The 25,670-nt window shown below is 38.3% G+C and overlaps 5 protein-coding genes across 5 annotated transcripts; all 5 read left to right on the top strand.

Moving 5' to 3' along the window:
- The first annotated feature begins 1,825 nt into the window (after window positions 1–1,825).
- LOC138940277 (uncharacterized) lies at window positions 1,826–4,756 on the top strand. The gene is made up of 3 exons (XM_070309016.1): window positions 1,826–2,094; window positions 2,217–2,392; window positions 4,371–4,756. Exons 1-3 carry the CDS (start codon window positions 1,826–1,828, stop codon window positions 4,754–4,756), a joined length of 831 nt encoding a protein of 276 aa, XP_070165117.1.
- Window positions 4,757–9,230: 4,474 nt separating this feature from the next.
- On the top strand, window positions 9,231–10,397 carry LOC138940271 (uncharacterized). The gene is made up of 2 exons (XM_070309008.1): window positions 9,231–9,711; window positions 10,017–10,397. The coding sequence occupies exons 1-2, from the start codon at window positions 9,231–9,233 to the stop codon at window positions 10,301–10,303; spliced, it is 768 nt and encodes a 255-aa protein (XP_070165109.1). The 3' UTR covers window positions 10,304–10,397.
- Window positions 10,398–16,413: 6,016 nt separating this feature from the next.
- On the top strand, window positions 16,414–18,011 carry Osi9 (DUF1676 domain-containing protein Osi9). Its single transcript, XM_070309054.1, has 3 exons — window positions 16,414–16,673; window positions 17,209–17,381; window positions 17,689–18,011. The coding sequence occupies exons 1-3, from the start codon at window positions 16,414–16,416 to the stop codon at window positions 18,009–18,011; spliced, it is 756 nt and encodes a 251-aa protein (XP_070165155.1).
- A 1,414-nt stretch (window positions 18,012–19,425) lies between these two features.
- On the top strand, window positions 19,426–21,293 carry LOC138940250 (uncharacterized). Its single transcript, XM_070308945.1, has 2 exons — window positions 19,426–20,226; window positions 20,843–21,293. The coding sequence occupies exons 1-2, from the start codon at window positions 19,734–19,736 to the stop codon at window positions 21,265–21,267; spliced, it is 918 nt and encodes a 305-aa protein (XP_070165046.1). The 5' UTR covers window positions 19,426–19,733; the 3' UTR covers window positions 21,268–21,293.
- A 2,904-nt stretch (window positions 21,294–24,197) lies between these two features.
- LOC138940122 (uncharacterized) lies at window positions 24,198–25,474 on the top strand. Its single transcript, XM_070308669.1, has 3 exons — window positions 24,198–24,561; window positions 24,807–24,866; window positions 25,245–25,474. Exons 1-3 carry the CDS (start codon window positions 24,198–24,200, stop codon window positions 25,472–25,474), a joined length of 654 nt encoding a protein of 217 aa, XP_070164770.1.
- Window positions 25,475–25,670: the final 196 nt, after the last annotated feature.

Consider the following 25,670-nt stretch of genomic DNA (forward strand, 5'->3'; position numbering starts at 1 on the left):
TAAAGAACCCAGACCGCGTCAGGTGTGCGATTTCGCTCAAGGCGACATTCGCGCTCTCGCGTCACCGGGGGATCTTGATCTTTTCCCGAGTGAAGTTGGGATCGAGAACGTCGTTACTGTGGAAAGAAGCAAGAAAAAGAGAAAGAGAGAGAGAGAGAGAGAGAGAGAGAGAGAGAGAGAGAGAGAGACCAAAACGATCGCTCAACTCTCGACCTAGTTAAAAATAGGTGAGTGACCTCGTTCCAGGAAATAATATCTCGTGTTCATTATCTGCGGATGAATTTTTCGGAGGTGGACCGAGAGACATCACCTGCAACAATTAATCGCCGCTGATACACTATACGAATTCCCGTAGAAAACGCATGTGTTTCGGCTCTACATATTTCGATCGATAATCGCCATGAAATGGAATTTCCAGATGAAACTAAACGATCAGGTGGCAAGATAATTTTCATCGTACTTTTACAATTCACCATTGTAGTCAGGAAAATAAGGAATAAAAAAAGAATGTGGTTTACCGGTTCGGCGGTATCTTTGCGTGCTACTTTTAACACAAAGAATTAATGAAGCCGAAGTAATAAGACATGAGTCATCAGTCGTTGCTAATGGAGGTTGTAAAATGCATCCGCCGACGCCAGATTCATCATTGATACACGCGACGCTTCGTGTAACTCTACACGAAACTACACGACCTCGTTGAACTGAAGATATCTGGAGCGGTCGCGGCGCTTTGCTGCGATTATTTGAATAAACGAAGAGTAATATCGAATAGTTGTAATTCGCTTCACGAGCCCTAGAAACATTCACATTCCGTGAATTGCACATCGGCAAATGACCATCGTGGAATCTCACAGTTGACCAGAATTTCTTGATTAGCCGTCTCGAATCAACGTCAATGCACGGCACATACGTGGGACTCCCGCACGCGCGATGGTCATTCAAGTCGCGCAACACTCTCGCAATAATCATGGGCGGGTAGATGGGTGAAATGGTGCGGCAAATCATATAGGACTCGCGTATACTTTTTTTTTATCGTCCTGGATGTCTACCTTCCTTCATGTTGTAAGTTTCTCTCGTCGAATCTGGTTCGGACGTGTATTGGAGGGGTCTCCCTTCTGTCACCAGTTAATATGTTTTAAAGTAGGTCCATAGCGTGAGAACATGTCCACGTAGGAAGAGTGGGCGGAGAAATATGAAGAAGATAAGCAATATATGGCAGAGGAATATATGAATATATATTAATTCGAGAATTTATATTAATTCTTAAAGAATCCTGGATATATTGTGACAGATATCCTCTCTTCTGTATTTCTCCACTTATATATATTTCTCTTTTCTCTTCCTCTCCTCTCGTGCTTTCCCTTCTTCGTGATTCGCGACTTCTACTTTGCCGAAATAAACGGGCTGACGAGAGGAAGGTCGATGAAAGGGGAGGAAGCTAGCGTGGGGAACTCCTGCGGCACTCGACACACTCGATAGAGCAAGAGAGAGAAAGGGGTGGGGGGGGGTGACGAGAGAGGAGCATCGAAAGGAGGGAGACGAGAGAGCGCACGATGCGAATGCGGACCCCCGATGGCCTGCGAACCCACGAAGGTTCCCCACGTGCGATACTTTGGTATAAAAGCAAAGCAACCTCTTTTAGATGTAACACACGAGGCAGCTTCGGCGCATCCTGGCGTGCCTGACTACGTACAAACGCGGCTGCACGTTGTTGAGGCACGAAGGAGCCAAGAAACGTACCGCACGTGAGGCACGCGACTGTAGGATACCTTCGGCTTTGTTCGCACGAGACGCGTAGAACGCGGTGGAGTCGCACTCGGTGACCATGGCCAAGCATTTCGCGACGTTACTGTGGGTGTCGGCGGCATTGAGCGCGACCCTGGCATTGCCGACCAGCGAGAAGATCAGCGGAAGTGAGAACGATCTGATGACGAGCGTATATGCCGATTGCTTGAAAAAGGAATCCGTCAACTGCATCAAGTACAAAGTATTTACCTTCGTCGACAAGATGCTGGCCGACAAGGAGGATATTACGCTGTCCGAGGGCATCACTGTTGTTAAAACGTCCAGCGCCGAGGGCGAGGGTGCGCCCAGGTTGGTTGTCACGGCCGTTCCGTGAGAGAGGACTCCTAGAATTACGCGATTAAAAAGATTTAAACGCCTTGAGCTCCGTTTATAATTCTTAAAAAGTACTCATGCATTACATTTTTTGGCAGATCTATCGAATCCAGCGATTTCGATACGCTCTTATTCGATCGTCTCGGAAGGTTCCTAAGGACGCACTCCGTTAAAGTTGACCTCAAGGGCAGCGACATTTTAGGAGCGATCGAGTCTGCTGGGCGCAGTTTCGAAGACTTTAGCGATAACGCCGTTGAAAGCCGTGGAAAAAAGAGTGAGTATATTATAATATGAAACTGTACATTCTAGAATAGTCATGTAAGAGGATCAACTTACAAATGCGCTTGAATGTGATATCAAACCGGTTGCTAATAGCTAGTCTCTAATTATGTTTCATTGTGTTTGTTTTTCGCGAAGAAATGTTTGTTACAGCGATTGCTCGCACTTGCTAAATAGAAGATTGTTTCGAAAGTGAGATTGATAGCGTAATAATTGAGTAATTCTTAATCAACTTGTAAATCAACCGAAGATAAAGTTGTTTGCGGTGTTAGAACGCTTCTTATAAATATCAGAATTTTTAACCATCATTTAGCCACTGGTCTATCATATTAGAAAAAAAAAATTATAATTTTACACGTTTATATATATTACAATTTATTTATATATTTTATATATATTAATATATAAAAATTATAATATTTTCATATAAATCTCTCTATTATTAATTTACATTTTGCTTTTAAAAGAGATTTTTACGTTATGTAAAGACACAATAGCGAAGAGAAAAAGATATAAATTATTCGCATATCGAAAAGGTAATCACACGAGTTTATCGGCTCGGCCAACGTCAGCTGCGGTACGAGAGTCCTCGGCATCCATCGCCGTCGTGTGAACACACGCGACGATGATGATGAGGAAGCCAATACCGGTCGCAGACGTTGACCCACTGAAGAACTGGTTCCGCTTCCCCTTGAACCCCCTCGACTGAGGAGGATCAGGAGGAGGGCGCCGGGGATATTGAAAGATTGGTAGAGAGACACAGATAGAGAGCGAGAGACAGATAGAGAGAGATCCCACCGTACGAGATTTTTGACATACTTTCCATCTTGGTACTTCGCCTTGACCTTCGGCGCTATTCCACTTTAAAAGTACTACGCGTCTCCATATTTGACGCGATGTGATTTACGAAGGACCATTATTATCGAATTTACAATGATTAACCTACGTATACGTCTTATGTTTTAGCATCTGCTTATCTACTTATGAATTGCTCTTACTGTTATTCGATGATTAATTTCGGCGTGGAAATAAAGCAAAATTAACATTTTATACAAATTAATTCAAGAGATTATATATCACGTCACATTTATAAATGCATAAACTCACATAGATTATCTTGATGCAATCGTATTATGATATCATAATTTTAAAAATTTTCAAAAATTTTTTACATTAATTTCATCAATATTGCATCAAATTTTTCAATTTTTTAATCATCTTTAATTTATCGATATTATATGCGACGTGATATTATTATCCTTTTAACTCAATTTGAGCGAACGGTTTCTCCTTCTTCTAATTTGGTATCTTTATCACGTATATATAATTATAAGACAGCTATAAAAAGGAATGTATGTTAAACAGATATGCATTTCTGGCATAAACAACTTACTATACAGCATTTATAATTTTTTAGTTGTTTGATAAAAATACGTATCTTGATAGTACATCACTAAATAGGATAATTGAGAGGCTTCATGGAGCAAATCTGTATATTTAAACATGTGATGTGTCGTGATGTGTTCAGACATTCCCGTTCTACACAGAAGTGTAAAGAGAGAATAATAATAACATTAACCTTCGCGACTCGTATTCATATTCTACATTTAGCGAGATAAATATTGAATACGCGAAGATATACGTTTTATTTTATACAAAAGTAAGAAAGTTTTAAACAGCTAATTTATGATAATTAATAATAATATTATAATTAAAGAATCTATCAGCATATGTATATAAAAAAAATTTTTTTTTTATCAAAAGCACATTTTTAAGCATTTATTATTCATTAACGCGAAATACAAATAAAATTAATATAATTTCGAATCACACTCATATACGTAGAATGAAATCTTGATTATAAGAATTATATAATATTAAAAAGCTATTTAAAAAAAAATATACCGATGATTGAATTATACAAGAGGATCCATCGGCGAATTTTACGTAAAAAAATGTTTGATATGTTACAGAAAAAGCGCAGAAGATCTTAGGACCCCTGATACTCGCCATAGCCCTGAAAGCGGCCGCTTTATTGCCACTGGCTCTCGGTGCGATTGCCCTGATAGCTGGTAAAGCCCTGCTCGTTGGCAAGATCGCCCTCGTAATCTCTGCCATTATCGGACTGAAGAAACTCCTCGGCTCTCATCAAAAGCACGTGACCTACGAGGTAGTCTCACATCCGCATCACAGCAGCAGTCACGTTGTCAGCCACGACGACGGTGGCCACGGTGGTGGTGGTGGTTATGGCGGTGGTGACTATGGTGGTGGATACGGCAGCAGCGGACACGGATGGGCCAGGAGTTTACCACAGGACGCCCATGAAATCGCCTATCGCGCCCATCAACCTCAAGCATAAGCTTAATCGATACTATAGAAAGTTTCTCCATCTTGAGTTTCTTGCATTTCTCTCCAACGATTCGATGTTCCCTTTCGTTCCACTCGCGTTCGCTTCACTCTCTTTCTCTCACTCACACATTTCTTCATTATCTCCTTCCTCTCTTGCTTATGCTACCGTCATGTACAAAAATACCTAGTCTATATTATATTCGAAGAAAAATTTCCGACACCCTGCCTTCAGCTCTCCCGCGATATCTACTATTTTAACTGTAAAATTATTGAACTTGAAAATCTCTCCGAATCTCTTTCTATCCCTTTTCCTTATGTTCATATAATCTTCTATATTTTGATTCTCTTCTTTTTCTTTTATTTGCTTTATTTATACATAACGGTCGATTTATTCCGCGGCCAGTCACCAGTACCTCTGGAAAATGCTCATTGTTTTATGTATGTATATTTTACGCGAGCTCGTTATTTATTCGTTACATCTTATATTAATATTTATATGATGTTTGTTGACTGTGTGCTTCCATTATGACATTTCCTGTTCTCTTTTATAATAAAAAGACGACAAATAGACGCTTCAAGTTTTGTCCCAATAAAAGAGACTTCAATGCCTGCGTCGATGAGAATCCAACGTTTCCCTCGGCTCTCGTAAGAGTGACCATCGTCCGTGACCGAGTACTTCTATTTATACAACACTGCACTTGCACTCGTAATCGTAAGGCGTAACGTAAGACCGTGAAATACGCTCTATTGAGTTCGAAACAGCGATCGCGCACCGGATGCAGCCATGTACCACATTTTCCACACATAAATAGATACGTAATGGAGATACAATAAAGCTCATCATGCATGAGCGAAAGTAGTCGAGGAACGCACAGTACGGCCGCTTTGTTGCTCAAAAATGCGAATTATATGTATAATATATACGAAATTGTGAGTAATTTATACAATTTACAGTATATATGGAAATATTTTACGTCTTCGGAGCTCTCTTCGCATTTCTCACATAGTGTTCTTTCATTTTATTATTATTATCAAGTATTTAGGGAATCTCAAAATAATTTCTTCGACAACTGAAATAAAGAGATGTTAATATATTAAATCTAAATTAAATCTACATTATTTTATACATTATATGTTAGTTAAATAATATATATATATATATATATATATATATATATATATATATATATATAAGGGAAAATTTTAATTTATTCTTACTAAATCAAGATTTTATTTAAGTACTAAAAAATAATTTTTAGAATTCTTAAAAAATTTTTAAAATTATATGCATTTCTCTCTTATAAAAAAAAACAAAAATACCGTACAGCAAATATTGCGAACTAATATCATATTAATTCGTATCGTATTAATACCAGAAATATTTATTTCCGTAGCAAATATCACGATTGACTTATTAGTTTTACGAAGTTAATAACTAAAACATTTGAAAAAATATTTAGGGTAAAATTTTCCCCGCCAGAGATAATACGCCATAATCTACTTAAATACTTGATAATATCTATCTTAACCCAGTGATTGCCCCTCTACAAGAGCGGACGTACGCGTAGCTAGGGTACAACTGGTAACCTGCATACCGCGGGTTCCGTTTCTACTTAAGAAGCGGCTCTAAGGAAGAAAAAGGAGGTACAATAACGACAGTTTCATTGGCCGAGTAGCGACGCGTATCGAGTCGACGAGAAAATCGGCCGGTCGTACAAAATGAAATTCAGGCCCGATGGTTCCGCGAACCGGAAACGACGAAATCCCAGACACACGTTCATTAGCCGCGTGCGACGCATGCTGGTGATCCATCTCGTGAGATCGTCGCTTTCGCCATGCCATGCCGCGGGGGGATCATTTTCATGGAACATACATACGCGTACGAGAAATCGGTAACGCGACATTGCAAATGCCGTTGCAAATAAGTTCCGGCAGTATCGCAGTCGCGTAGATCCGCGAGAACGCGTGGGATTGAAGGGGAAAGAAGGGGATGGGGGTGGACGAGAGGTAAGACGTGCGACGAGAAGATCGAGAAGAGGACCGACTCCCCTTCCTCTATATCCGTTAAACGGTCGCGATGCTTTCTTGGACATTCGCGTGCAGCTCAATGAAAACGTCATGCACCGGCAATCTCGACGCGGTGTTAACGAAGGCGAAGGGGGTAGTGATACAGTCAAGCCCCAACTATGTTTTAATGATAATCTCTCTAAATGAGAGACAACAGGATATTTCGCTTTTTCTCTTTGGTTTCTTTGCGTGAGAGTCTCCGTTTCGTTTCTTTCCTCCTGGAAACACGTTTAATTCGTTAAATGGTCTAAGTGTATCTGCACGCAACGGCGTTTTCACTTGGTATGACCTAGTTAAGACCACATCCGCTGGCGAATATCGAATTGAACAAGATGAAAAGTCAAGGATACGCACAAGGGATACTAGGAATGAATTATCATTGAATTAGAAGCATCGATGAATTAAATGATTAATTGGATACAGAAATTGTGCCTAACGCGCGTAACGGTATACGTTAATTTGTCGATTCATCGTTTCTCCTTTTTCGATGACACGAGCGTAGAGAAAAAGCGTTTTGTTCAATCTTTTATAGAAAAGTGGAACGCACATTGCCACATTAATTATAATAGCTGAAGCAAACGTTTCAAGAATCCCGAATTTAATGTCAGAGATATAACTGTGTATCGAATACTTGATAAGTAATGAGAAATGCAGTTATATATCCAATCGTACATATGGGACGATGATAATTCTGTATCACAGTAGTAACTTTAAACTATCTTGATTGACGTTCGAAAAGATTTTTTTACGGTATTCCAAAGTCATATTCGAAAGTCTGTCTTGTACGTGAAATTTATTCCGAATATCGTATTCTGATATAATCATGAAATTTGACGTAAATAATTAAGGCAGCCTAGAAAGTAACAGCTGGAACAACGGCCTCCTCAGCTCGCGATCTCTCGCCACTTAACGAATGAACGATTTTACAGTATCGTAAATACGGTATAAATCTAAGTACGCGTAAGCTCGTGCCAATAACACACTTTATATTTTATCGCGCTTCCTGTTATCAAATATATCAATGGCCGTAAACGTTGGTCCCAAAGCGCTTTCTACGCGCTTACGACGCGTTGTCTCGAGATTTCATTCGTGCACTCGGCACGCGAAAATCGGCACGGTCTTTTCGCGACATACAGTATTGTTCTCCGGCACTCCTTTCATTTTCGATCTTATTCGAATCGGAGCAACCGGGCGAGAAATTCGAATCGCGAACGGCGGGAGCATCGAACCGCGTCGGTCGGTGCGTAGGTGGTCGGTCTACGCAGCCACGCGTGCGCAAAAAGGAACAACGGAACAATGATACAGACGAAACGCGGTTACACCGGTCGAATTAAATCCGTATGAGGAATAAACATTAGGAAGACAAGGACAGCCATCGTAAGGACGGCAAAATTTCGATCGGATGCGCTGCTGGTGGGAGATAAAATCTCTCGGGGGGAGGAGGAGTGTCGTGATTATGACGCGTCCCGCGGAGGTGAATTCTGCTCTCTACTTTCGTCTCCCGGGTGGTTGTCTAAGTGCAAAGCGACCGCTCTCAAATCAATGGTATGAAAATAGTCGCGATGGTGGTGTACGTACACCGGCGCCGACCAGGTGGGGGAAATATCGCACAGTACGGAGGTATACCTGGCTAGATATATAGAGCTAGGGCAGGGCTTCCGTTACGTACAGTCTACTTAGAGTGCTCACAGCTATAAACTCAACTCGCGGTAGTACGCAGCGTGTTAAATTAATCAGAAGCCGGCAGCCGCGTGCGGGACGCAAGGACCTTCTCGAGGGAACGAGCGAAGGACGAGAAGTTTGATTTTCTCGTATCGAGTGGAAGGTACAGTGTCTCGATTGAAGCTTGCGTAGTTTGAATCTTTGGTGATCGCGTTAAGTGGATGGATTTTTGTAGACGTTTTGTGATAAAAATGTATACGAACAAATTTCTATAAGAACATTTTAGAGCTACTTTACAAATAAATGAAGAAAGATATACGAATAATATAATTTCGGAGAATTATTACTATACTTGGGTAGAAAATATATTTGGAAAAAGTCATTAATTGTATAAATAGCATAAGCGACTTTAACAATTTAAAGAATTGGAAATTTTTTTAAGTTTATCAAATTTAAAATAAATTTTTAATAATAATTTTTAACGACTAACGTAAACTTTTTCGGTTTGAAATTCAAAACGCGTTTAGATATTCGAGCCTATTAAAGAAATCCAGCATTTGCTTGATTATTTAACTGATTAATTTACGCTATTGTTAGTACGCTCAATTAATTTATGCTATTATCGCGTTACATTTTTTTGTATTATTCAATTATAGAAGCAAAATTATTAATGAATTTATTATTTTACTCAATAAATATTTTTTATCAAATTAATTACTTTTCACAGATATTTACTTCAAAAAAAAAAAAAAAAAATGGAACAATTTACACGCTACGTATGTCTGGCTGTACTAGTGACGGCGGTCTCTGCGAGATCCGCCGAAACTAATCCCGCATCCAATTCCATTGACGAACAACAAACGGCAAGGTCAAGTGGCATTGGCGTATTTGGAGAGTTGCGTTACGTCTATCAAGTGTATAAAGAATGTGCCGGCGCTGAACTGAGTCCTTGTCTGAAGTTAAAGCTCTTATCGGCCATGGATAGGATCTCGCGGAACGTACAATTGAATGTGGCCGATGGCGTTACCTTAGTTCACGACGAATCAGCTGCCAATGAATCCGAGCCAGAAAAATCTCTGCAAGAAATTGAAGCCAGTTTACCGCGAGCGTTAGAAGACAAGGAAGATGCTCTTAATAGCATGATTTTCGACAAGATTGTCAAATTCTTTCAAAGTCACACTCTAAAGCTAAAATTGCCAAACGTCGATGAATTCCAACGTAGCCTCGCAGAAGAAGGTAAGAAGAATATCAGAGTATTAATCATAAACAGTACCACATTAACGTTAACGGATGTATATGAATTAATAATAATTAGATATTTAATAAATTTTTTTTAAATGTAATTACTTTGATTTATCTCACATTATCAGATATTGTCTCTTGCTCTATTTATAATATATATATATATATATATATATATATGTTAAATAGATTTAAAATTTAATTCTTTTATTATAAGATTAATTTTAAATTATTCATTATAAAATTTCGTTATTTTATATTTCGTCAAATACTTTCGTTAAACATAATCATCTTTTTAGGACGCAAGAAGAAAAATAAAATGGGTCTTCTTGCTATCCCTCTGTTAATCGGCGGCACATTAGTACCTTTAGCTCTTGGCGCTCTTGCACTGTTGGCTGGCAAAGCGCTGATAGTGAGCAAACTTGCGCTAGTACTTGCCGCTATCATCGGATTAAAGAAACTTGTGTCAAGCGGCCACGATCATGGACACGAAGTTGTACAAGTCGGAGGAGGTCACGGATCGAGCGGATGGGGAAGATCTGGGCACGATCTGGCCTATTCCGCGTACAAACCATCGTCAACCTAGGAAAAGAAAAATTTTACAAACGTCATTGTGGCATCTCTTCAATCTCATCTCTCTTTCCTTCCTTTATCCCTCGCAAAATATTCTCTTCTCTCTTGTGTCGCGCGTAACTTTTATTTATTTTCACTCTGAATAATTCGATCTCTTCTCACTGTATTCTCCCGTTGTGTTCACTTTATGATCATCGCACACACGAGAACGCTCCTGCAAGGATCATCCTCAGTATTTATTGTACACGCGTAGCGATACGCTCACCGCATCACATGTGTGAACACTATGTATATTTATAAATACGCAAATAATAAATTAAGATTATAATTATCGAACGATCGCATATTATTCTCTCATCTTATTCCGTATTAATTAAATCTGTTTTATGAATGAAATTTACACGGCGTGTGTGTACGCATAGTTAATTATTTCGATAGCTTGCCGCGTGCTAACTGCATGCGATTGTAATCTCAAATTTAGCACTCACGCGCTGAAATTTCATCGTCGTATCTTCGTTCATTGCGAGATGCTTAAAATTCGGGTGAAACTAACGGAAGTTACCGATACGCTAAAATCGTAGAGTCGCAAAGAGAGAGGCAACGGGCGAAAGAAGCAGAACGAGCGCGAATGAGAAGGATGCGAGAAAAGACGGCGGGGATGAGGCGTGAGAAAGAATTGGAGCCTGACCGACTGATGATGGCCCGCCGATTCGGGACTCGATCGAAAGTAAGGTTCAACGAGATGCGTGAGATGAAAAATGGAGGGGTGTGCGAAAATCGATGGTAAAGAGACGAGGCAAGTGTGTGAGACGGAGAAACGCTTTTATATAGACACAGATCCTAGTTGTGTCTATTTGAACGACGATTTAACGTCCCGATGCGGACGATACGAATGGACATACGTTTTCGAATGGTCCGGTTATCTCGCCGAGAAAAATTGAGGGAGACCCATCGATCTCATGGCGAGCGACAGTATAGATATATAGTGGGACCGAGAGAGAAGGAACGGCATCACCTATATACGAGAAACGCACGAATGAAATCTGACGTGTTCGCGCGGGGGGGGCCCTTACCTTACGCACTTGTTTGATCCGTCCACGACGGTCGTGTGCGTATTCGAGCGTGCCACCGCACTCTCGCAGAACGCGAGAGAGTTTCGGCGTGTACGTAGAACGGACGTACACGCGGAGACCAGTCGGTGGACACACACTTCGGGAAGTAAACCAGGCCGAGCAGACCAGTCCGATCGGGCCAAGTCAGCATCCGCGCAGAGTCTTTTCAAGGTGCGCCTAACACTCTCTACCGTACCGGAGAAAAAGTCGACGCCTGGTCCCACCCCTCGCCCCTCTCTCAATTCACCGTCTTTCACAGTAGCCGCGGGTCTTTCTTCCTCTTCCTCTCTTCCTCTCTACCTTCGATCTCGCCAATCAACCTCTCTGTCGTATCCAGATCCGAAATTTCGTTGATCCTGAAGAACGCATATCTGATCGGGTAGTAGTGCTTCTGATACGTTGGCAAGACCCTTCTACGTTCAAGTTCCGAAAGCCACCTCGATGGATCGAGGAGATCCCGAATCGCCTTCTTTTCCTCGTCTTCCCGAAGACGATTAAATGATAGGTATATCGATATTGCGTTTACGCATTTTCGGAGTAAGAGTACATACGTACGCGACGTCGCCGTTAATTTTCACATTATCTCATTTTATTCGCGCCGTCATATTCCGTGATAGAAATTGCAGTCGTAATTGTACGGCAATGTAAAATAGGCTGAAGAGCGGACCGTGAGTATCCTCATATGTAGGTCGTCACGCGGGAATTAGCACTAACTGAGTTTACATTAAGCACAAATTTATTCACGTGAAAGTACTAATATCGCTACTTTCTTCGGTGGCGCGTGAACAATTTAGAACAGTGCGTAGACGATACCCGTATTGCGTGCCTTGTTATTACGAGGTAGTTATTAACTATTTAAAGTACTTGCTCCTCTCATTATTTGCGAGTTCTGACGAATGTATCATTTCGACGATCGGTTTCATTCATCCGTGACGCTTCATTACTTTTTTTAATAGCCCGTCTCATCTTCCTTAAATGAATCGTATGCAGATAGAAGTTAATTGCTAGGCAAAAAGTCACAGAATCGCGTGTGAGCGTGGATGAAAAAAGAGGAGGCGAGAAAGAAAGGTGAGAACTTTCGTTTCGTTCATTCACACGTGCTTCCAGCGCGCAAGGTGCGAAACTTCTTTTCTCTCTTTTTCCCCCGTACTAGATTTCTTGCTTACAACGATACGGAAAAAAGCAAGATAGACCATGGGTTTTACTAACCCACATAACAACATATAACAATTACGCATAATAGCTGTGCAAAATCATACACCTGCATATATGTATTGTATGTTTTGCTTATTTTTTGCATTGTACCTGAAAGAAGAGAATATGCTCTAATGATGTAGATAATCGATGAATATAAAGGCAGAAACGAGTTTCGTCAATCGTAACTTTCTTCCTCGGTCGCTTTTTTACTTCGATCGCTTCACATAATCATCAACGAAGCGATTGACGAACAGAGATGGTAGAACGAGGCGAGAAGCAACACAGGGAGAAGCAGACCGAGCAGGAGATCGAGAACTCTCAGATACGAAGGCTTCACTTCGTGGGGGCCTTGACCTGACCTCGATCCTCGGACGAGTTCACTCTCGCCGGCGTCGACGAGAGGAAAGTGTTCCATCACCAGGAGCGCTCGTGGCTGCTACTCGGTTCAATGTATCACCGGATTAGCGTCTTAGTTTGCGATGCTGTGTGTTTACGCGATCCGATTTGCCGTATATATATGTAATACATATACGAAGGGGACGGTAAAACTTTCAGATTCTTGCTCGGTTGTCGTAAATGAGGCATGTGGACGCCGACGCGTCTACAATATAAAATCTGATGCGCGAATAGAATAAATGCGTGATACGCTGAGAAAAAACATTGCGGAAACAAAGTGAAAGTTTCTTGAGATCCGCTGTATATTATATATATATATATATCACGTTCGCGAGAGGATCGAAGATAATTGAGAGAAGGAAAGCAACAGTATTATATGTATATATAGAATACTAAAATATACATCTAAAATATATTATGATAATTTACAAAATCTTTTTTAATTTTTGGCATTTAAAAAATTTTTGTATTTACATTTTTTTATAAAACTTTTGTCAATTAAAAAGAAAATTACACGTTGAATATTAATATTCAAGATAAGATCTTTAAAGATCTTTAAGAAACTTTAATCTTTTAATTGAATAGATTTGAAAGTTTTTTCGATTTTAATATTCATTGGATTATTTTTAACGTCACATTCTTCTTCTTCTTCTTTGGTTGAATGGCTCCCCGGGCCTGACCACACTGGCCCACACGGCCAAGTCGAAAAATGATGGAGACAGTAATGCTGTAGAGATTGGATCAAGTTATAACTTCAGATGTTGAGGTTAGGTTTATTTCTTCAAGAAGGTTGCAAGGCATGAGATGATTCCCGCAGAGGGTGTTGAAAGAAGCTTGAAGATGTCAGGAAGAGGAGGCTTCTTGGTTTTTTTTCCTTTAGTTTTTTAAGCAGGTGAGGCCTGTGATTTTGGTAAAGAGGACAAAACCATAGAGTGTGGTGTCTATGTCCTGTGATGGGTGTCCACAGTCGCATGCAGGCGAAGATGTGATATGACAGCGAAATAGACTGGCATGGAGATTGTAGTGATTGCTTCTAATGCGGCAAGCCGTGACAATTTCTTCCCGTTCGAGGCCGAGCTTTATAAACCAGGGACGGGGAAGGAAGGAAGGAAGGGTTTAGATTACAATCTCCAGGCCAGTCTATTTCGCTGTCATATCACATCTTTGACTTTCACACATGACTCATATCACATTCGTTTGACTACTTTGTCGAGTGAGAATGCAATCTGGACCGATGCAGAGATTCGGTTGACCATCATCGGGCCCGCACAGGCGCGGAGAAAGTCCAGCCGCGCATCTTTTTCTCGTGCAAGAATACACCGGCAGAGCATAATAAAATACATTTGGATATATCTCCTCTATTTTTTTCATCTTTTTTTTCTAGGCAAGAAATCTTTAGGTCACGATGACGCGGAGGAGAGGCCAGGCGAGGCAAGGCGCGGCTCGTACTCCTGGAAAAAGTCTGGCTTAGGCCCAACTCACACATATAATCGGACCATGTCGATGCGTCCACGCACATTCCTTGTGAAAAACCGTTAAACGTTCCGCGCGACAGCCATTGGAATACATTAATTTCAAAGATCATTGACTAGTTGTAGTATCGCCCGGCACCATATACCATCCAGAAGAAGAGGATTTTAACTCGCGTTTCTAGCTTCTTTCGAATTAATACGATGAATGGAACAGGAAGCGATGAGAAAATTGAAGGTGAACAAGAGAAATGAAGAATCGATAGGAATGCAGTGTCACGAGATACTTAATCCAAAAGTAACTGTTATTAGCTGAAATCGGGACATATTATATGGCGAGAATATATGGCGGTTTAAAGGTATATTAAAAAACGCGACCCCGATGAACACGAGGTGAAACCTTTGACCAGACGAGCAATGGTAGAAGAGTCGCGATTTCATATAATAATAAATCGTGCCGGTTGATAGCTGGTGATCGCGCAAGTGTTTAAACTATCTTGCAGGCTCGTGTAACATTATAAGCACGTTGGAAAGTTGTGTGGAGGCGTATGAACGAAGCATCATCTATACGTGATAGTATAGAAGTAATCCTGTGTAATATACCTTGTCGAAAGCGAAATCATAAGCCAACTTACCCCAAGTGTTTGGCCAAATAAAACGCGTCGTTTCTCTCTATCAGTGCGATATGAGATTCTTCGTTGACGCGACATTTTTTAAAGCGTATTTCAAAGATTTCCGGAATAAATTACTTATAACTCGCAATGCATTTATAGTGCATAATCATGTAAGAGAAAGAGAGAGAAGGAGAGAGATACACAATTCAATAATAAAAATAAATGTCGCGACACAGTCTCTTATCTTGTCCCAGAAACTAATTATGACAAGTGACTCAATTGAACAAGTCATTTCAAGAATCACCTGGAGAGACGCCAAATAATATATGCTACCGCAGATAATTCATCTTTAATGCATAAGCGTTGCACATGTGTCCCTCTTTGAACGTCCTGACAAGTAGGCAATTTCTGTCGCAGCTGCTGTATCTTCACCGATATATTTAACATGTAAAAAGAAGATATAATATCTAAATCCTTTTACGAGAGCAGTTTTGCGTGGATTTCTCGGATTATTTATGCGCATAGCGCGAAATTATTAAATCAATAAAAATTGTGAGATCTGGTGCATGACAATATACCGATTGTACAAAATTCGTGTTATCATCTCCGTTTTTAAAGAACACGCACATTCTATTTTCTATCGTTTGGTATCGGTACTTTTGGTGCCTTTGATCCGTCGAAACGTCTCCCTCGATTCGATCGTGCTCCGATCTCGTCCGAAGGAAGAGTACCAGTGGTGCGTAGGCACACATCATCTTTCTCTCGTTTTTTTTTCTTTCTCTTTCTCTCTCCTTTCTTTCTCGTCTTCTCCCTCTCGCGCGCGCGCGCGCGCGCTTGTGTGTGCGTTTTACGCATACGTACAGGGCGGGTTTGTCGGGAGCCAACACACCCGTTGTGTACACAAACGACTTAAGTAAGTAAGTACACACGGGCACAGGAGAGGAGAACCAATGGAGTAGGATCGGTGGTGTGCAGGCGCGTCAACGAGAGACGCACACGACACAAACGGAATGACCGCCTGAAGGAGAACCAATAGCTCGTATGGATTGAAACTCGGCGGGGGCCACCCGGTGGGGGCCATCAAAATTTCAAAAACGTACGCGGGCCCCTTTCGCGACGAGGATAAAAGGCAGCAATCGTGATTCTTTCTGGCAGTGTCGATACGATCGCCGTACTCGTTCGAGCGTTAACGTGCAAGAGACGGAAAAGGGAGACGAGAGTAGAAGAGCGAAGGAGAGGAAGTGAAGAAGAGCAGTTTCGACAAGTTGGAGTAATCGGTTCGATTTCGTCGGTCTTCTTTCGTCGCCCGGAAAATTTAAAAGAATTAACGTCAACATGTACAAATTCGCGATCATCAGCGCACTCCTCGTGGTATCCACTCTCGCTGCACCGGCGTCGCAGGACGCGGCGACGTCACCGCCACCGTCGGTCCTCGAGGAAGCCCTCGACGTGTACGCTTCTTGTGCCGGGGAATCGAGCATCCCGGTGTGTCTCAAGCTCAAGGCCCTACGCTATGTCGACCGAGTCGTCCGTTCGACTGACATCGAAGTCGTCGACGGATTCAAGATCGTGCAGACCGAGGAGGCTAAAAACAGGTAAGGGACGGCGAGGATTTGCTCGGGATAGTGATCGTTACATTTTACGGTGATCGAGGATAGTCGACATCGAGTGAAATTAAGACGTGAGAAACGCGGCAGGTGATTCGTGTGGTGAACGCGTGAAATTGTATTTAAATCGTATTTTATTATACTTTTTATACTATACCAAAGTGTATGAGATCATCTGTACATAGTATATTAACGTAGATAAAGCGATTATTGCACGATTGGATTGGATTATTTAGCCCCTTTATAAAATTCAATAATTTTTAGATTTTAGTCACACATTTAAAATATAATTAAAATGAGAGATAATTTATAAATTTATTATTCAAACGATAAACTGTTTGGAATTGACTCTTTTCAAGCTCACTTTATTACTTTAATCACCGAACGATGTAATACTACTTTACACTCTGCAAAAGGCTTAAATGTCCGGTCATAAAATTAGCATAGAAAGTTGTTAACGAACGTCGGAGGATATTTCGAAACACTCATGCAAATGATAAGCGCGCATACTTCTTCTTTTCAGCCGGGCTGACAATGCAAGGTCTCTTAATGATATTGAAAATACCTTGCCAGCTGAGACCGAAGCCAAAGAAGCTGCAATTGATCAGGCCCTTGTCGATAGAGCTGCTAAATTTTTATCTACACACACTGTTGAATTGAGCTTTCCGGAAGACGTTGCTCGTTCCTTTGACGAAGGTAATATTAAATAGAATTAAAAGAAAAACATATATATATATATTTTTTTTTTAACAATATATTATAAGTAAAAAATTTATACATATTTTAAATATATAAAAAGATACCTTTGAACTTTAAACAATAGAATTTTGTCATATCATATGCTTTTGATAAACTGAAATACATGTATATGTTATTTTAATATCAAAGATGGAAGAAATTTGAAGATGCGCATTATAAAAAATTATACATGCACATTATTAAAAAAAAAAAAAAAAAAAAAAAATCAGAAGGCTCATATTTTGTAATTTTGTTCATGTTTCAGCTCGTGGTAAGAAGAAGAAGATCGTTAAATCTCTGTTGCCCATCCTTCTTCTCCTGAAACTTAAGGCTGCTGCCCTTATCCCGATTGCCCTTGGCGCTTTGGCTTTGATCGCTGTTAAGGCCCTCATCATCGGCAAGATTGCTCTCGTCATCAGCTTGATCATCGCCTTGCAGAAATTGCTCGCTTACAAGAGCCAAAGTTACGAGGTAGTCGCTCATCCCGTCCACGATTACGGACACGAGGTGCACCACGATCATCACGGTTGGGCGAGATCGGCGGCCGGTTCTGATCTCGCTTATAACGCGTACAAACCCGCTGAATAGCCCAGTGTCATTTACAACCTCTCTTCCTTCTAACTTTCTACCTTCATTCGCCAAAGTGATCGTCGTTAACCCGACGATCACATCTGAGGGAGGCGTGGGTCAGCTTCTCAGGGATCCGTTCGACAAGCTCGACTCGACAACACGGACACTTGTCGATGCAACAACGACTAGATCGGACGCAATTCTACGCAAAGGACAGGCAAATTACGACTGTTAAACGAGGATTATCAGATTTTTCGTGCGGACTGTATTTTTAACTGATACGTGACTCGACGACTCGACAATGCCGAAGCCGACAATCGATAGAGATGCTATCAATCGCCATAGATGTTCGACGTACATCGCGGTGATTTTACGACGGAACTCACCATTTTATCAAACACGACGAAAGACGGTATCCAAGAGATTATGAGAATCTTAAGATTTTGAAAATAGTGGAACCTGACAGAATAGTAGAAATCACGCGCCTCCTCGAGCACTCGTGCGGTATCCTTTCAGGGTCATCCGTGTTTATCGCAAGCGGTATGAACTTATAGTCAGTACTCGCGCGGGACCACCAGATTTAATCCAATGATTATTTATATATCGATCGCCCCGTTGAGATCATCATGTGTAACTTATCATATTATTTATAAATAAATTGTAATTTTTGTATAATATTAAAAACTAATTTTGTTAATTTTATTTTTCCCTTATCTTCCGTTCCATGATAATATCCTTTATTATAAGAAAATGTTAATTTTGTCTATTATTTATATAAGACTATTATTATAAAAATATAAAATATCAATATAAAAATCGTATAAATTACGTAGGATATTTATAATATAAAAATCTATAAAATACAAAATATCAAAGAAAGAGAAAGAGAAGATAAGTGATCTGCAGACATCATTTTAAAATAGAATTAAAGAAAGGACTTTAAAGTTAAATAGCGTTTAAAATCAGCAGCTTGCATCTCAGCAAAAATAATCTATATTACGCCGAAAATGATTAGTATCTTATAAAAAAAAAAAAAAAAGTGTATCTTTAGATTTTTCATTTGTGTCCTAGATTCACTATACAAATTTGATAATTATATTCGCGCTATATACGCTCTCTCAATTTTCCTTGTCCAGCCAAGAAGCTTGTCTCATCAATCTGACGATATAATGATCTTTCAGACGCTCCATTCTTCGACTTGCGGAAATTACTCTCCTCGGTGCATCCGGTGTATCGACCAAGCGTTATGCGCACGAAATACGAACCAAGTATACTTTCGCTGCTTGTAAAATCTTCCGAGTGAAACCAATTGTTCTGTCGTGTATGAACGCCCCCTTGTCGTCTATATAGGAGAGCGGCCACAGGTGCAGAATGAACAGTATTTTACGGGACCTTCATTGCTCTGCGTGCTTTCCGCGCTATAGAAACAGGATTCCCCGTTGATCCTAAAACAGTAAAAAAAAAAAAAAAAAAAAAAAAAAAATGTTACGATAATTCAAAAATGTGAGAAGTATTTTAAAAACTGAATTGTGAATGGTTTTTTAAAACGCACATTACTTTATAGTGTCGACGGTTTTTTGGACCTGCTACTTCGAAACGAATAATTTCAACTGTGTTAAAGCTTTTATCTGCATAATTCCTTTTTCTAGTTTATTTCAAGTTTTTTATCAACTTTCCCCCCGATGTTTCGTTTAATCTGAGTATATCTCGTATACATGAGAGATCGGTTAAACTCGCGGTATGTCGAGGATGAAAAGCAAATTTCGCTATCTATGTCTGCTTGTTCTCGTGTCAACGAGTTTTACAGTGATCATGGAGCCCAAAGAGCATGCCACATTGAACAATGAACATTCCTATAGCTTCAATGAAGCATTCGGCATATGTCTGTCAAAGAAGGAACACGGCACATTCGAATGCGTAAATCTTGGTATTTTAAGTGCTTTGCAATCCTGGCATGATAAGGACACCTTGGAGTTTGGAAAGATGCGACTGGACCGAGCGGAAGGCTACAGCAGAGATATTTTGGATTTAGATTATGATCCAAAGGATTTTGGAAATATCGTGAAGGCAGCCGCCAGATTGATGGAACGTCGAAATATCAAGTGGAATCTCGATAATCTATATCCAGGATTGCAAATGCGCGTCGGACCGATGTTAAATAGAGATGGAATATTGGAATTTGTTCTCAACGAAAGAACTGCTTCGTATGACGACAGGCAGACTAGCGGTCCAGGTAAACTATAATATATTAAATATATTACCGAATTTAAATTGATCATTTCAATAGCTCAGTTAAACAGTTTTTTTTTTTTTTTTTTTTTTTTTTTTTACATTGCTCAGAAATTGTATGTTAAAAAATGATTCAAGTTTTATTAACTTGAAAAGAATTTGCTCGAAATGTATAATTATTGTTTTTCTTTTTGTTTTATCGTAAAATTTATTTTTTGTTAGCTACATAAAGACAAGTAAAGGAATTTTTTGGGGAAATCTAAATATATTTTTATTTTGTTTCAATTTATCTCTCAATATCTTTCACGTACGTACGTATGTGTCTTGTATAACAATCTCGTGTAACTACACGAATAATGTAATCTAAGAAAGTTACGTATTGGCATTCTTTTACAAAAGAATTACGTAAAATAGGATGCAAAATGCTTGCTTTAAAAAATTGTAGCTTGTTACGTGCGGAATTACCTCTCTTGTTACCTTAGCACAGAATCAAACCTCAGATTCTTTCCTTGGATAAGCCGTTACCTGTGCCAACTGGTTTCAAGAACGTCCTCCAGTAGGCAGCACGGCCAAGGCTATGCAACTTGTTGTAAATTCAAGGGCAATTTCTATGATTTCAGGAAGACAGTTAACCAGACACATATTACTGCCATTTCTCTTGGGTTTCAAATTCAATTTGGCATCTCTAATTCCACTTATGTTTGGCTTCCTGCTGATTGTGACAAAGAAGGCCCTGTTATTGACAAAAGTGGCACTGTTCCTAAGTGGTCTTTTAGGATGGAATACGCTCCTATCCGGAACATCTGCAGCGTCTTACCCGGCGAACGCGTTCAATGACTTCCATGCTTACGGACATGGAATACCGGCAGGTGTTTATTCCCATTATGAGCACCATTATCCGCAGCGGCCTTACAAAACGTTACAAGACTATACTCCTTATGATCAGCATGTCGTTAGAGAAGTCGTCAATGTTTATGAAGGAAATAACGACTCGGGACAGAGTAGACAAAATGCAAAGAATTTTGTTTGGACTCAAAATGATTAATTAATCGTTTACAATTTAGAAATATACTGACGAAACAATAAAATTTAATTAAATTATCAATGTTTAGAAAAATCATGATTAAGATAGCTGCTCTAAATCTAGATCTAAAACTAATATCGTTTCTAATATTCCATTCAATTATTTTAAAATACAAAAAAATCTATCAATTTTTATGATGTTTGTAAAAATCAATTGTTGAAAATTTAGCTTTTTTGATATAATATTTTTTCTTTACGTTTATAGTATTCACACACGTTATATAAGTAGATGGATAAAAATTATTAATAATTTTATTGCATATAAAGTTAAGTGTCTCAAAACTAATATGTTTCTTTTAAATAATTAAACAATATTAAAAAAGAAAAAAGAAATACGATTAATTTTTAATAAAAGAAAGATAGAATAATTGTGAAACATTTTTTATAATAAATATTATCATACTGTTGTTACATCTTATTACATGCATTATATAATTAAACATAGAGCCTAATAAAAGTTGATTCAAGCATAAGAAGCATTTTATTTCTTTTATTAAATTTACATTTATATTGTATAATATGAGCATAGTAGTTTATAATATTTTTTAATATTATTTCCTTACAAATATGGATTTATTTTATTTATATCATAAAATTACACGTAATTACATCGCATGATATAACATTTAACTTCTATATTTTAGTTAAAAATTATATTTTTATTTTATACATATTCTTATATCAGATAGCTTTCATTAGTACAATGCATAGTCTCTTGAAACTGAGAGAAAGAGAATGTATTTGATTATTCCAACAGAACGCACACAATACAATCTCTTATTTACTTATTTTGTGCATGATCTTTATTACAAGTTTACTGTCGATTTCAAGTACCTGTCCATCTATCCCTTAACAAGGATTGTCTTTAGGATTCTGGCGTTTTCACTTAGTGATGCCATTAGTCTCGGTCCATTATTGTATCATTCTTTCTTTCGGTCATCTAACTGTACAGGTAATTTTCTGTCTTCAATCTTACCTTACCTTACGCACCATCCGCAGGAGCGATAATGGTTACATCCGGGAAACGTATTTGCTCGTAAAGGAAAATACTACCGTGTCTTTACGGCCATGCGACTACATGTGTACTACCACGTGTTTATAACATTCTCCGTCAAGTGTAACAATCGTGGCGAGAACGCATCGCATGTTGTAACAAATGGTATAAAAGTTTTTTGTTTGTTTAATTATTTAATATATAATGAGAAGATGTAATCTGAAAAATATATAATAACAATGTTAATAAAGGAATTTTTTTTTATTAAAAGTATATATTTGTAAATACAAATTTCTGTGAGACAAATAGGAAAAGTGGATTACACATAAATATAATACTTTACGAGGAATGGCATTGTTATTGTTGAGATAGTGCTATTGGATTGAAAGAGACCGTGACAAAGCCCTGACGTTTGTACGTACGCTTTCTTCCTAATAATTACTCCTACTATGTCATTGGAATTGTGAAGAGTGAAGTGGATAATGAATACTTGGCCTCGTATAATCGTCGATGTCCATGTGTAATCGGAATTCACCAAGATGATGTGGAATTGTAAAAAACATGGACTGCTATAATAAATAGCTTACATTCGGAAGAAATTGCGAGAATTAAATGTATTGAATACGGTGGACAGCGTTAATCAAATCCATTACTGTTGTAATTGCTTAGTTTTTCTCCAAACGTAGCTCGTCACGGAGTGTAATCTGTGTCGAATTAACAGTATCTTTGATGCTACGTTATGTTCCTTAGCCTTGATTAATTATATGTGTATTATATAATACATGCAAGACTTATATATACTTAATATAAAAAAAATTCAATTTATTTTAATAATTATTTAATAATTTAATTAAAGTATATTTTTATAGTAAATTATATATAGTAAATACATTTCCTTTTACATCGAGCATTAAACGCATTTTAACAAAATGTATATTCCTTTTTTTACATCAAAATGTATATAGTACAATATAATATTAATCAAGAAAATAATTCTTAAAAATATTTATAGATTGGCATTACGAATGATTGTTGCTTATATTTCTATCTACTTGTATGACATTCGACGATCTCTTTAAAATATCGTGTAATACATCTCTCAACAATCTTTTACGATTTATTACTAAAATTTAATTCAGTCATCTTATACAATAGTTGAAAACTCAGCAATCAAATTTTCTTGTTTCTTTTATTACAATATAATAGATTAATTTTAATTATTAAACTACATATTTCAAATATTTGAGATAAAAAAAAAATATCCGAGAGAGAGAGAGAGAGAGAAACAAAGACAGATATTTGATTTGTATTTATTAAAATTGGCCAGTAATTAAAACAAATAATTGGCTTCGAAAATAAAGGAAAATGATTCCGTAGCAAGTAAAATTACTTATGTATGTAAATTGGTGAAAAATTTTTAACCGTTTCTTTAATCTTGAACTTACAGTTACGCCCGGGTAAGGATCGCTTGTTTTATCTGCATTCCAATGTAATCCTACTACATTTAATTCGCTATTAACGACGTTGGCGCGGCGGAGTTTTAAGGATCGTTTGACAAGCAGGTCAAAGCGATACTTATTTACGGGGCTGTACGACATTGTTTTGGTTGAGAGGGTCTCTTTTTCCGTTGTTGTGGCGTTAAACAGCGCGTGGATCAAGTACCGGCGTATATGCTAAGAATTTTAATGCATTTGGTAGGAGAGATGGGTGCGCACTTATATAAGTCACAAAGCAACCAGATTTTTCAAGTAGTCGGTGAGATTTACTGAGCTGACCAGCTGATCGTTTGAGAGAATAAGATAAAACGTAATAGAAGACAAACTGATGATCATTTCGTTTGAGACAGCTAAAGGACTAGGAAAAGAAAATCGACGACGTGAATGACACTATCGATTAGAATGGATAAGCGACGTTCGACAATTTGGATTTTACGTTTTCTTCATCTTGCGATTTTCTTCAATGTAGTGATCGCCAAAAGTGAATATACGAAATTGTTCGAACGGTGCACGAAAGAGAAGAACACTTTTGACTGCTTCAAGCGGCGTGCCTTGGAGATCCTTGATACGGCGATCTATGATAACTCTGCATATAAGATCAACGACTATATTTCAATCACCAAAGATGCAACCGCGAGAAATTACAATTCGATAACATCTAAAAATGATACAGAGTTAAGTCTTGATCAGAAATTGGATAATAAGTTTTACGAATTTCTATCATCGAGAAGCGTGAAACTGACAATACCGGGCAATGCTTTTGAAGGTAATCACACACATATATTCGAAAATTATTATTAATAAATTATAATATCAAAAAAAAAAAAAGCTTTGAATATTTTGAATTAGATTATTGCGATATATGTATATTATAATTTATAAAATATCGTATTATATTAATATTACCTCACGTTGAGACAGTAAGCTTGCAATGGATATACAATCGACAAAGAAAATCTTTTTTTAAAAAAAGGATTAACAGTATTTAAATAAATATTTATAATATTTCAGGTAGAAAGAAGAAGGGTAAGGGCTATGGATATTTATTAATAGCAGGTGCCGTGTTAGCAGGTAAGTTTTCCCGTAAAATATTTTATATATACATAGAGAAGAAAGAAATAAATTTGATATCAAAATTGATAAGGGCTTAGTATAATGAAGAGAGAGAGAGAGATGAAAAATTTAATTAGTTTTATAAAACTTTCAAACAATATTGCTCACCTTTTTTAACCAATGTCAAGTGATGCAAATATATGGAATAAAATGTTTTCTCTTCCACCGTTCCAAAATAGTTTTTATCTTATCTGTTTTCTCACATTTTGACATTTGAAACAAATAAAAATTTCAATCATTACAATTTCTTATTATTCTTACAATATAATTTTGAAATTAATCATTAGGAAATAAAACTCTTCTAGTTTTGTTTATAAATATTAATTATTTGTTTAGGCATGATGGCGCAATTAGCGTATGGAAAAATAGCTTTCCTCGCCGGTACGGCCTTGCTGACAGCGAAAATGGCCTTAGTTTTAAGTGCGATAGTTGGTTTGAAAAAGCTCGCATCAAGCGGAGGAGGTGGTCATGAAGTAATCTATGCGACAGCATCCGAACATCACGGAGGCGGTGGTGGAGGATACGGTGGTTGGCAACGAGCAATGGAAGTTGTTCCACCAACTTGAATTACATTCGACTCGTATCACAGGCTCAAAACTTTATGATATAGTTACCGCATGTAATATACGTCTTCCTCGATGTCCCTAAAAAAATGTTCTTTGGAAACATTTTAATTATTATTAATTATTTTATATACATAATATTTATTATTTATTATTTATTATTTATTTAAAAGAATCGATACATATATATGCATTATAC

The sequence above is a fragment of the Polyergus mexicanus genome, unplaced genomic scaffold (genome assembly GCF_030449975.1).
Source record: "Polyergus mexicanus isolate NDT 795.1 unplaced genomic scaffold, iyPolMexi1.0 SCAF_16, whole genome shotgun sequence".
Taxonomy (NCBI): Eukaryota; Metazoa; Arthropoda; class Insecta; order Hymenoptera; family Formicidae; genus Polyergus; species Polyergus mexicanus.